General features: G+C 35.7%; 1 protein-coding gene across 1 annotated transcript in view; it reads right to left on the bottom strand.

Moving 5' to 3' along the window:
* Positions 1-13323, bottom strand: part of ROBO1 (roundabout guidance receptor 1) — a 409328-nt gene that overhangs the window by 2008 nt on the left and 393997 nt on the right. Inside the window, exons 28-29 of the mRNA XM_055313849.1 lie at positions 6947-7255; positions 1195-1391 (exon numbers count right to left, since the gene is read on the bottom strand). Coding sequence (XP_055169824.1) covers positions 1195-1391; positions 6947-7255 — 506 coding nt within the window. The remainder of the gene's footprint in view (positions 1-1194; positions 1392-6946; positions 7256-13323) is intronic.

Raw genomic sequence — 13323 nt, 5'->3', positions numbered from 1 at the left:
CCCTGCTCTCTCTCTCTCTCTCTCTCTCTATCTATCTATCTCTCTTACACACACACACACACACACACACACACACACACACACAAATAAATAAATTTTAAAATAAAGAAAGAAAATCCAACAGTTCTCTACAAATACCAACTTGTTCTGTGTGTTGTCTCGGTATTGAGGCATGTGGCACAGAGGATAGAGGAGCAGTAGAAGGCAGGTTTCTCTACTCCCCCCCAGCCCCAACTCAACATTAGAATTCAAATTTTCCTGGGTTTAAGTATCAGAGTTATGTATGATGACTTTTTGTTCCTCAGAAAGGTTCTCTTACTTTAAAAAACAACAAATAAAATAACTTATAAGACAACCTCTCATAACAACTGCAGGAAGAAAAATCTTATCCCAAGCCTCAAAATCAAAATGCTTTGGACATTAAAGAAAAATCAATTAGACATCATTTCTTAAAAATGTTCATCTTCTAGTTTTCAAAGTTTAGTGTAACGTTCATTTAACAATTTACTTGGGATGAAATATATTTGTAAGAAGAGAAATTTGCCCTCAACTTGTTTTTCCTTTATTAAATGGAGAAAACATGGTCTTAAAAATAGGAGGTGATTTTGTGATATGATATGATTTACTGCCAATTCTATCTTTTGTCACTATAAATTCCAAAAAAAGGAGTATGTATTTGACTCAAGAAGTATCCTCCTACACCCAGGAAGGTGAGTGCCAAGGATCAGGTTCCCATTATCAGAAGAATGAAGGTGGAAGATAGCTGGCCAAATCAGTCAGATTAACCCCACTGATACCAGGGTGGCAGTTAACATAGGCTAAGCACCCTCATTCAAATCCTTATCCCTCTGTCACCTTACTGGTTTTTATAACCTACCTTAATACAATACTGTGCAATATATTATCTAGATGAATAGTTATTTCCTAATGACATGTCTGCCATGTAAATTTCTTAACTGAATATCTACAAATAATTATGACCACCAGATCTAAAAAGAAATTGTTATCACCATTTAAAACTTTGGAAACATTTCAAGAAAATCATAAAATTAACAGAATTTTAGTCTCTGCAATCACTAATATTAGGGTTTGTAGTAAAACAGTAACATTTCTGTAGACTGATAAATATTCCTGATTTTGAGACTGATATAACAACTAGTATAATGTTGAGAAACTTGGGAAAAAATTAGATACCTCTAATTCTTCATTATTATCTTCTCCTCTTTCATATCCTCCAAGAACTTGCATTTCTGCGATATTTCTTCGACCTACATTTGCTTGTTCTCTTTGTCTGCTTCCTGATCCTCTTGATGACATTGAGCTTGAAGAACTAGGATCTCTGGGATTATTTGATGTCGGAAAAGTAGGTCTACAGTAAGGTAGGATATCCTCTGTGTAATGAAATGCAATACGTGCACATGAACACTACTGTACATTTTCATTGCATAAAGTAACATCATTTGTGACTATAATTCTGAATGGGGAAGCATCAATGTTTTTGAGGAATAAAGGAGGACATTTTATAACAATAATTAAAAAGGCAGCACCATCCTAAAAAACAATATAACAAGTCTTGTTGTCTTTCCTGGTAGTGAGGTGGCATTCAAGTTGCCTTCAGTCACAAGTTCTTGTCCGACCTCAAACTCACTGGGGACCAACATCATTAAAGGAGGTAAACCAAAGCTGGAGTCAGACTTAGCTTCCAGTTCTATCCTTCACTATAGGATCTCCAATTATTTTAGGTTTTAGTTTCCTCTTTTCTAAAAAAGTGTTAAAATATCTATACCCAGAGGAGCTTCTAGTGTTGATGTAAAAACAGGAGACTGTGAAATCCTTGTGCAAAATATGAAGGATTATTTCAAGGCATTGATAGAAACAAAGCCCAGTTTCCTCAAATTACTAAAACAGAACCAAGCCCATGTTCACTTTCCAGACACCAAGATGTCAACCTCCATTTCAACATCATATTTACATTGTGGAGCTCTGAATCTTAGAAGCCTGCCATCCCTGTTACTGCAAAACGCAATCCACTCGAATTAAACGGCATCTCTTGAATTTCTATCTCCCTACTGCTTTAAATTAGGTGCTGCTTGTACTGATGCATTCTCCAGCTGCTAAATTCTCTCCAATGCCTGTCCACTATACTCTTTGGACACCAAACATGTGAAAAACCAACTTTTCTATGTGCCCCCAAATGCTTCCTCTAATGTCCACACTACCTGAATGAAATCTGATTTCCCCCTGAGGTTTCCACGTTCTCTCCTGTAGAATGAAGAAGGCTTCCTTCTGGCCCAACCAGCACCAGTTCTAAGTCAATACTCCCTGACCTTTGCACAAAATATTTTCTTTCTGGGATGGCCAAACCAATCTACCCATGTCATTTGTTTAGTCTTCCTTTATGGTACCTTTCTCCTTCCATTCTACTCATCACAATTTCTACACCTGATCCAGAATCGGACTTGTTGGGGTCTCACAGTTCATGCAGAGCACTGTTCCAGTATCCTCGCTTCACAGCATTTGGACTCCTGTGACCTTCATATCCTGTCCATGTTCCATCATTGACTTTTTCTTCTCCATTGACTTTAATTTTTGTCAAACTATAATATAAAATCTCTCTCTTGCTCAAAATTTTCCCCTTAAGCCTGTGCTCCACATGAGTCAATACCATCTTCCTGTCCTTATTATAGTTCAGCAAAGCTTCTTAAAGCAATTCAGACTCAGTAGTGGTAGACACAACTCCTGTTTACTATGAATCCCACTGAAATCTATCCATGACCTAATTACTACAGTGAAAGAGAAAATTCAGTGTTGACTTTGATAATGCTAATCATGTTTCATTCCTTATGTCTCACGGCCCTTTATCTGGAAACCACCATCAGTTAGTTTAAACATCACTATTCCCAGATTCTAGTTCTCTTACCTTCCTGGCCAGTGTTCTGTGGGCTCTTCTTATGTAATGTTGATGCCCTGGAGGTTTCTACTAGTGTATATCTACATTCTTTTCCCCCACTCACTTTGGGTAATTTAATCCACTCTCATGGATTGTAACCTTTTCTAGAATATAACTGTCATGAGGGCAGTTACATTTCTGTGTTTTGTGTTTTGATATACTTTCAGCTTCACATATAATAGGTCATTGATAAATAGTTTTGAGTGAATGAATGAGTAGATTTAATTAATATTTTATCATGATAAAGCCTTAATTTATATTTCCAACTCCTGATCTGTATTGAAAATTTCCTCTTCAGTTATCCCTCAAACTCAGTATGTCAAACTCAACTTCATCATGTCCATTCTTTTCCTCCCTCTCTGTATTCCCTAATTTAGTTAATGATAATACTAATCATTAAGACAACAAAGATAGAAAACTGAAGTTATCTTAGAGTCTTCCCTGCCTTCCAACAACCTGCCAGTACTCTTTAAATGTACTTTTCCCACACATTCAAATATGCAAAGGTGAATCTGATTTTTAACACTAAAAAATGTCAAATTGTGAATTTTCCCACTCATTCATCTCTGCTTCTATAGCTTGGTATTCTCTACATCTCTTGTCCAGGGATGGAAATACCTGCTAACAGATCTTGAGTCATTCCTCTCTAAACCATATTCACTCAGCTGCCTTCTTATGGGAACTACAGGTACTCTATGACTTAATCTTACATTTATCTCAAGAGCTTCCCCTTTGACCGTCTTTACCATCTAGTAACACTGCATTTCTTATAATTTTCTCAATGTACCTCAGAGTTTTTCAGGCTGAGTTTCTCTCACAAAACAATCTATCCACTTTTCTTAGACAACTTAAGTTTCACCCACCTTGAACACTCAGCTTATGTGTCATTTTCACCAGGAAAGACCAATAAGTCTTTCTTTCTTTGCCTTACATACCTCACAAGACTGGACTAACCATCCCTTCATTGGACTTCCAAGTATGGCATCATTAACATTTCACCAAATATGAATATATCTATGAATCTACAGATTACCTATTTTTGTCTCTAACTATAAGCTTCTTGAGGTCAAGGTTCATGTTTACATGTAAATCTCAGGACCAGTACAATGCTTTATAACACAGTGGATGTCTGATAGATGTAGAAAGAAATTGAAATGATTGAGGTAAATGTCAGCAAAAAGATCAGTCATTCAAATCTAGAAGACTACTCTCTTTAATTAAAAATGACCATTCATTACCCATGTAAATCATAGTGCCTCTCTCATTTTAAATAATGTCAACTAAATTGTGAAGGTGAAAATTACAGCAGTGCATAGAAATGATCATTTAATGACACATATATATAGGGTTATGGTTCAAATAAGAATTTGGGAAAGCAAGACCTATGAAATAAAAATCTGGTCAGTGTATCTCAATGCTGACCATAAAATAGTGTTTCTTGTTTCTAGATTAATGGTTCCAATTATATTGGATTATATAACACACAGGACAACTTATTAAATCTCTAAAGATTGGTGAAATAATTTCATCTCTTTGTTCTAATTGTGCATACACCAAGATCTTCCCCTTGTACAATTTTCTCTTGAAGAAATCCACCTGCTTTGGGGGAAGCTTCCTTAGAGCAGCAAATTAGTCTATACTTTCAGGGCACATATAAACTTTATAATTTATGTCATGACATTATATTTATAAATCATTACTTATAGTATGGATCAAAAGTTCAGAGCCAGATCACCTTTTGCTTAACTGATAAAAAATCAGCTAAGTTTTTCAAACTTTGGATTGTGGTGATGACACCAAGTACTTTGCAGTCACATAGTAGAGGCATCTGACTGAAATGTAGTTTTACTCATCGCTTTACTGCTGAGTCCATGCCTGGATTAGGAGTTCAGGCTTCCTGTCACAGAACAATGAAACTGACTCCCATTTTGACAGAAAGTTGCTAATGATCAAGTGCCCAAAATAAACAGAATAAGAGCTTGCGGTCTAACCTTACCATGATAGATCTATTAAAATACACTAGTAGTTGATGTGCCCCCTACCGGTTTCTAAGATTCATTTCCCTCCCACTCTTTTCTGACTTTTTCCATCAATCTCCCCTTTTATTATATTTCTTTCTCCTAAATGGTTTCTTCTCTTTCGCCTATAATAATCCTATCCTAGAGTATTTCTACAAAGTCTGCCTTCCTGGCAAACCTGTTCTCCTCCCAGTCTTCTGAAAAGAGCTCACCACCTCCCTTCCACAATTTCCATTTACTTTGGAATCCCCTACAGTCTGGCTTCTATTCTGATTACAATACTAAAAACAGTTCTTTTGAATACCACCCACAAATAATATATTGCAAAATCCTCATGTATTCTCTCCCCCAACCCCCACCTCCTGTTGATATCCACCTTTCACTTGTGGCATTTTAGATTTCTTTCTATCTTAAAATTTCCTCCACCATTCTTTCTAGGATACTATTCTCTCTGGCTTGGCGATCTTGATTATTTTGTATCTCTTGGTGTATCCAATCTCAGTTTCCACTATAGAAAGTCATTCTTGTGCCTAATCTTTGAATTTAATCATTGCTGATTATTGGTATGTTGGAGCTGGCTCACATGCTTAAAAAAACTACCCAGTCTTCCCAACTCCACATTCACTGACTTCATATTAGCAGCTTGAAACCAGCCACCTTGTAAGTAACTACCCAATAGAAGTGAGTAAATGGCTACAAATTAGGGTTTTGCTTTGTTTTCCTCCCAGAGAATTGATTGCTCGACATTAACCAGTATATCACTGCAGATAATTTAGCCTTTGTAATTCATGCAATTTTTCCCTCTGTGTTGCCATTTTGAAATCCCACTCTCTACTCATGACCTTTCTCCTGATCTTTAAACTTAATTCTCTAAAGTCTTATTGATTTTCTTCATATCTGTGCTCTTAGCACCTTAATCCATTCAAAATTGAAATTCTTTTCCCTAAGACATTTTTGAGTGTTTTTTTTTTTTTTGTTTTGTTTTTGTTTTTTTTTCCTACTTTGGTCAGTACAATTAGGTTCTACTAGCCAACAGGGCCATCTAAATAACATTTGAGTAACTTTTGCTTTACTCCATAATTTCATTCTATTCTTCTACTTTGAATTAGTCAACATGGTTCCATCTCTGAAATGCCAATGTAGTTTCTTTCCTTTTTTTCCACACAACTATTTTAATTCAGTGTTTTCATAGTTTATACCTAGAAATGTTACAATGTTCTGATACCTTCACCTACAGAAGTCTAGTCTCTTCCTTAACTATAGAGTGCTACCAGTTACTTCTCTAAAAGTCTGATTTTGTGGGGCACCTGGGTGGCTCAGTGGTTGAGTGTTTGCCTTTGGCTCAGGTAGTGATCCTGAGGTCCTGGGATCAAGTACCGCATTGGGCTCCCTACAGGGACCCTACTTCTCCCTCTACCTATGTCTCTACCTTTCTCTCTCTGTGTCTTTCATGAATAAATAAATAAAATATTAAAAAAAAGTAATAAAAATTAAAATAAAACTCTGATTTTGTCATTTCTTGTTCAAAATTCTTTGCTGGCTCACCACTGCCTATATCATAAATCCCGCACCCTAGATCACATTCCCGACCTTCCCAATCTGGCCTGGCTGCCTTTCTAGTTTTACCTTTCATATATTGTGTCTGGCTCAACTAGAAATCAGTGTTCACCAAACATTTGTTTTTCCACTCCCATTTTTTTTTTCTCCTTTACCTGCTATCCTCTTCTCTCCATTTAACTTGTTGAAATCATGCTTTCCTTTAAAACCCAACTCAGCTGGCACTTCTCCAAGGAAGTCTTATATGATGCTACATATTTGATTTAATTATATTAAAATTATTTGAGTACATGCTTATCTCCTCCATTAGAGAGTACATTTCTAAATCTTGTATTTTTCACTAGGCCTAAGAGAACCTAACAGTACAACTTGCAAACATCTGTTCAATCTGTATTTACTTGTTGTTTGAAGAAATCAGTACCTTGGATGAGGTGAGTCTTTGCTGGTGGAAGGTCTCGTTTTGCTGCCTTGTTTACTCGTCCTTTCCCATCATTTTGCTGTTCCTGTGCTTCTCTGGTATCACCTGGATTGGTTCTCATATCAGCAACCTGTCTTCCATCCAGTACTTCTCTCCCCTTGTAACTGCCTACTTTTCTATCTGATGATCGGTCTGTTCTTGCTTCTATAGAAGGGAGTTTTGGCACCATAACAGGTCGCACCTCCAGCTGTGCCTTGGATTGGACAGTGGGCGATTTTATAGCAGGTGGTGGCACCGGAGGAGGTGGTAGATCTAGAAAGAAATATTTAAAATACCGTAAAAGTCTGCCACTTATAAAATTGTTAAATATTAGTATTATCATTGGAGTCACATTCAGTTGTGAGATAATATAACTTAAATGAACTAGAATAATTGATGGTAACCAAAAAAAGAAGATCAACAATTTCAATGTATTTTCACTGTTGTATGGCAGAAAAATACTGAATCACAGAGCTGGAACTTAAAGATGATCTACTCTTGGGATAAGCTAATATGGGAATATATGCTATAATATTTCCTCCCCCAACTATGATATACCTTTTAACTCATTTTAGCACAATGTTGCTGGTCCCAGATATAAACCCTTATTCTTTGGGCAACCACTTCAGATTGAGTGAGGTTGGCACTTGAGTTGAAACCTATTTGCCAACTCTAGCCTAAATCCTTTCTCATTCTGTAAAAAAGAAAACTCAAACACATGACCTTAAGTTATTTTTCAGTCTCAAACCTATATATGATCAGAACCAGGGTGAATGCCCTTAGATTCTTAATTTCTGATTCCTGTGTTTATAACCTACCATTTAATGATGAGATCTCTGTACTCTGTATCTGCACCCAGAGCTATTGTTTTTTTTAAAGATAGATTTATTTATTCATTCATGCATTCATGAGAGACACAGAAAGAAGCAGAGATACAAGCAGAGGGAGAAGCAGGCCCCTCGCAAGGAGCCCAATATGGGACTTGATTACTGGACCATAGGATCATACCCTGAGTTGAAGGCAGACACTTAGCTGCTAAACCACTCAGACAACTCCACCCAGAGGTTTTAAACCAGATAACCTCTGGTATAAATCTAAGTTAATGTTATATATTATAACTGGACATTATATATAATTCAACTTTTTATACTTAAGGATAAAAGTAGATAAAAAATTGGTCCCTAGAAAATAAATTTTCTTTAAGAGGTGCTACCTTTGACTCTTACATGCATATTTCAGGGAGTAGAAATAGCCTAATAATAGTTGGTAACTTAGCAGAAGAATATGAAGATATTTTAGTTTTAGTTTTGTTTTGCCTTTTGTATGGAGGACGAATTAAAAGGAAAGGCTTGAATCCATGAGGGCAAGAGGTTATTGTTATACCTCAGATAAGTAATGATAGGGGATGGAACTATATTGGTGCCTGTTCAGATGAGATGTATTTGAGAGACCTTAAGGAAGAAAAATCAATATTATTTAATGATCAATGGAATATAGTAGAGTAAGGAAAGGGAAGATTCTAGGATGACTTCTAGGATTTCTGCTATACTTTACTAGGTGGGTCAGAGAAACTTCACTGAAGGTAAGGAAGGAGGGGATGGCCTGCAGAAGAAGAGTATGAGTTCAGTTTTATAAAAGTGAATAGGAGGCGCCTTTGAAGTATCTACATAAAGATGTCCAATAGGTTTTGTACATAAAATCTGAGTTTCAAGAGAGGTCAAGCCCAGAGATATAGAGATTTGGGAATTATCAGTATGGTTTTTTCAGTCATGACTTCAGAAATGGTAATGTTTTCATATTTGGAGAGGAATACCTATGTGATAGAATAAATCAACTAAAAAGTGTTTATAAAACATGTATTAAATGCTTAGTATTAAAAAATTAATACTAGCATTTTCAACAAAAAAGCATACATTGACATGCTAAAAATAAATCAAAAGTACATAAGAACTTGAAAGTTCTCATACCTTTCTATCTCCATTTCAAATCCTCATATTGATAATGTGGAGATAATCAGTTTGAATATTTTTCTATAGATCACTCCAGAAATTATGTATACACACAAATTAGGCCTGCTAAGTTGCATAATTCCAGGAAGCATCATTCACATCAGGGACTATATAAAATGGCCACCCCTAAGGTTGTATAATGCTGTCTGCCTACCCCTATGTGGGTGTCTGATAAAAGTACCACACACAAAATATGCAGTCTACCTTTCTTATTGACATAGGTGGAATTGCATTTTTTTTTACTTAACTGTGCAGTTGCTTACATTTCCCTATATGTATGTACATATAGCTCTGTCTCTTTTTTTTAAAGTTTGTATAATGCTCTATTTTATGAATATATTATTATTTATTTAGCCAATCCTTACAGAAGAATATTTGGGTTGTTTCCATATAGTTTACTACTGACAATGTTCCACTGACTATCATTAACATGTACCAGCACGAGAAATTCTTGAATATTAAAATCATGTCTCAGGAATTTTTTTTAAGGATTTTATTTATTTATTTGAGAGAGAGAGAAAAAGAGAGAGCACAGGGGAGGGGCAGAGGGAGAGAGAATCTAAAGCAGACTTTGTGCTCAGTGTGGAGCCTGATGTGGGGCTTGATCCCACCACCTCGGGATCATGGTCTGAGCTGAAACCAAAGGTCAGACACTGAACCAAATGAACCGCCCAAGGGTCCCATGTCTTAGAAATTCTTAACATAAGAGCCAATAAGGATTCTAGGAAATATCAGTTTTAATCTAGTGTTTCTCATTCTTACATACTTTTTAAAAAGAATTAATCATTCTTGTCCCATAAGTAGATGTTAGTCTTTTTTAAACTAATTTCCTTTTGACATTATATGCTAAAACTAAGACATCAAAATTGATCATACTGGTCTTTGGAAAAAGAGGGCTTGATGTACCATCTTCCTACCAGCTATTTTATTAGGACTCCATTATTACAAGTAATCCAACTTCTACTTGCATTTTTTTGCTGTTGTTAGTTCTAATGGCTCATCATGCTCTAGTTTCATATAAATAGCCTCTAAACATTACCTAAATTGGTGGCCAAAGTACAGACAATAACATTAATTTTCTACTGATTCTACAAAATCAAATTTTTTTTGCCTTACACCATACACTACCATTGTCACTGTGTCTGGTTTTCCTCTTTACTACTACTTTAATGGACTTTGAAAAAACAAAAACAAAAAAAACAGGGAGGCCTGGGTGGCTCAGTGGTTGAGTGCCTCCCTTTGGCCCAGACCATGATCCTGAGGTCCCAGGATCGAGTCCAACATCGCGCTTCCTGCATGGAGCCTGCTTCTCTCTCTGCCTGTGTTTCTGCCTCTCTCTCTGTATCTCTCATGAATAAATAAATAAAATGTTTTAAAAAAACAATACTTAAAAAAAGGTATTATCATGAGAGTCCTCCCTTATCTGCTACTTATTTAACTGTAAAGAGTCAAAAACCAGACTGTACTGAGTGGCTTAAAGCCAAGTGACCCAAGGCAGAGCAGTTCTAAGTTCAGACTAAGCCTGGGACTGGCATAAAAAGGAGAAAAATCAAATTCAGATCATACCTGGCAGCAAATTGGAGTGAGTGCCTGCAGGCTCTTTTCTGTACTATCTCCTTGCTACAGATTTAAACTCCAAATTGCAAACACAGATTATCAAGCAGGCAGAAAGTAACTGCCACTATCACCAAATCATAAAATGTCTGGGTTCATCAGGTACTGAAGCTGATGATTACCACTATTATAAGAGCATACAAAATCTTAGGAATCTGACTCTTGAGACAAAATCTATTACCAGGTGCTCTATAACACAGGTAGGAGAAGAGAACCCAATGGTAATTAGAAGAGTTCTAACCTCCTGGATATAATTGCTTCTGTAACTAACTGATGATGAGAGGCAAATGCTTGTAGGTTTTATTTCTCATACAGATGGGTTAACAAATAATTTTTTTAGGTATTATAAGATAAGTGCTGAGTCAAAGTAGAGATCATTATAGTATGAACAATTCTGTATTTCACAGAGTGATAAACAGTACTTTTCACTCAGTATATATCAATAATAGCTCAAACTGGATTTAACGGATAGAATCATGGATTCATATATGTATAGACACCTTATATCATCTTATAAACATCATTCTTTATACAATATATCCCAAATTCCAGTATAATGTATATCGAGTAAAATGTAAGGGCATGTGTATGCAGATATTTCTGCCAGCATTAACTCAGTATGGAGATCCAGTACTCTATTTACTTACTTAGCTGCTTAAAGTCCCAAGACCTTGTAATTAATGATAAATCAAGTCAAAATAACATCATTCCAAAGAGGGTGGTGAATTTATAATTTATGAAAAGTAGGGCTGGAGAAATAATGTAGATTTGGTTTTTAAATCAAGTATGTAAATGCATCGAAAGGGTTGAAAAGAGGGGGTGGGAAGAATCTATTAGAAGGTCCTAGAAATGCACTTATGCTTGGCTTTAACTCACTAAGACTCCAACTAATAAATATTCATATATTTTAATCCTACCCTTCATCTGGGTTAGACTTGTAAGCAGCAAATATGAGATAAATAAACAGATTCGGCCTGTCAACTGTGACTACAGCACACAGTGCTCCGCTGAGCCTGGAGGACTCGCTACCTCTCACTGAGGCCGAGGATTTACCGACAGAACAAGGTATGGTCACAGTGCCCTATGGGCGGAACTTTGTCTCTCAAAGTTCATATGCTAAAGTCCCAACCCCCCTGCATCTCAGAATGAGATGGGATATCGAGACAGGGTCTTTAAAGAGGTAATTACAGTAAATTGAGTCCTACAGTAAATTGGGCTTTAATACAATCTACCTGGTTTCCTTATATGAAGGGGAGATTAGGAGACATACATAGATTGGAGAAAGACCAACTAAATGACCCAGGAGACTATGTACATCTACAAGCCAAGGAGAGAGGCCTTAGAAGAAATCAACTCTGTCAACACCTTGATCTTGGACTTCTAGCCTCCAGAGCTTCGAGAAAATAGATTTCTAATATTGTGCCATCTAGTTTATACTTCATTGTTAGGTCAGCCCTAGAAAACTAATACAGCTACTGACTAACAAGGCTCATCACAAACCACTCGTCATCAGATCAGACTAGCCGTTCTTTATTAGCCTTCTTTATATAGCTCACAAAAAAGCCAAATACAGAAGCTGAACAAAATTTGCAAAGTAAAGACACTACAAACTCAAGACTGATATACTATATTCTTATATTAGTTCACAAAGGAAGTCTATTGATAATAATCAAACTCATCCATCATAGTTAACCTTTTAATCATTAAATAGCAAAAATCAAAGAAAAAACTCTTCATGTCTTACTATTATGTTTAATTTACATTTTAACAGTTCATAGCTCTTTAAATTCTTTCCTCTCCTCTCTTCTTTCTCTTTATAAATTGTACAAATTGTGTCTGACACTGAGTTTCTTCATGAAATGGTCTATGAATTGTTTTTCAAAAAATGTAGTATAGTATTTTGAGAAAATAATTTCAGCAGAAATGACCCAGTGTTCCCACGTCTTAACCACTGCTATCAAGAATGTGTGCATTTCTCTTATTTTGATGCATAGAGAAGTATTTGCATTTACTTGATTTTACCTAATCAATATGCATTCCCAGATATGTATAAAATAATACATATGTTGGTATTTTTTTAATCAAATCAGAAAGTGTCCAGAATTATACTGAAGACTTTTTTTGGTATGATAAACATAACCAAAAGACAGATGGTTATCAAAATGCTGAAAGGAAGTTAAAATTTTTAAAATAACTTTAGTCATATCTCCATTTTGCCTATTTTTATGGCTTCATGAAAATAATTATTGGCTTCTACATTACATTATATCTTGTAATAATTTTGCATAATCACTTTTGTGAAATAAGCAATGAAAAATCCAAATAGTATTTCAAATTAATTTTTGGCTTTAACTATTTCAGTAGATTTCTTCGGTATTTCTAAAATTGACTTGAAAAAATAACTTTGGTGTTTCGTCACCCGTTTTAATAGTTACTATGCAGGGATTAGTTAGAATTTAATTATTAAATACACTGAACAGAGTACTATAGAATGTGGTGCAGTAAATAGAGATTACAATTTTCAAGCATAGCACAATTTATACCTGTGATACCATGTCCTTTAACTTGGCATATTTACATTATTTAAAGCACTTTGGAGAAGCATCACTCAGTGCAAGAAGTCCCTCAAGACAAGTATAAATAAGAGCGGGAAAGAGCTACACCGATCTTTAGGCCAGATTTTCTCTTTTCTGTATTCAACCTAGATGTGTTTACAAG

The sequence above is a fragment of the Nyctereutes procyonoides genome, unplaced genomic scaffold (genome assembly GCF_905146905.1).
Source record: "Nyctereutes procyonoides isolate TBG_1078 unplaced genomic scaffold, NYPRO_anot_genome, whole genome shotgun sequence".
Taxonomy (NCBI): Eukaryota; Metazoa; Chordata; class Mammalia; order Carnivora; family Canidae; genus Nyctereutes; species Nyctereutes procyonoides.
The sequence above is the reverse complement of the archived record's forward strand: the minus strand, read 5'-3'. Positions and strand labels throughout refer to the sequence as shown.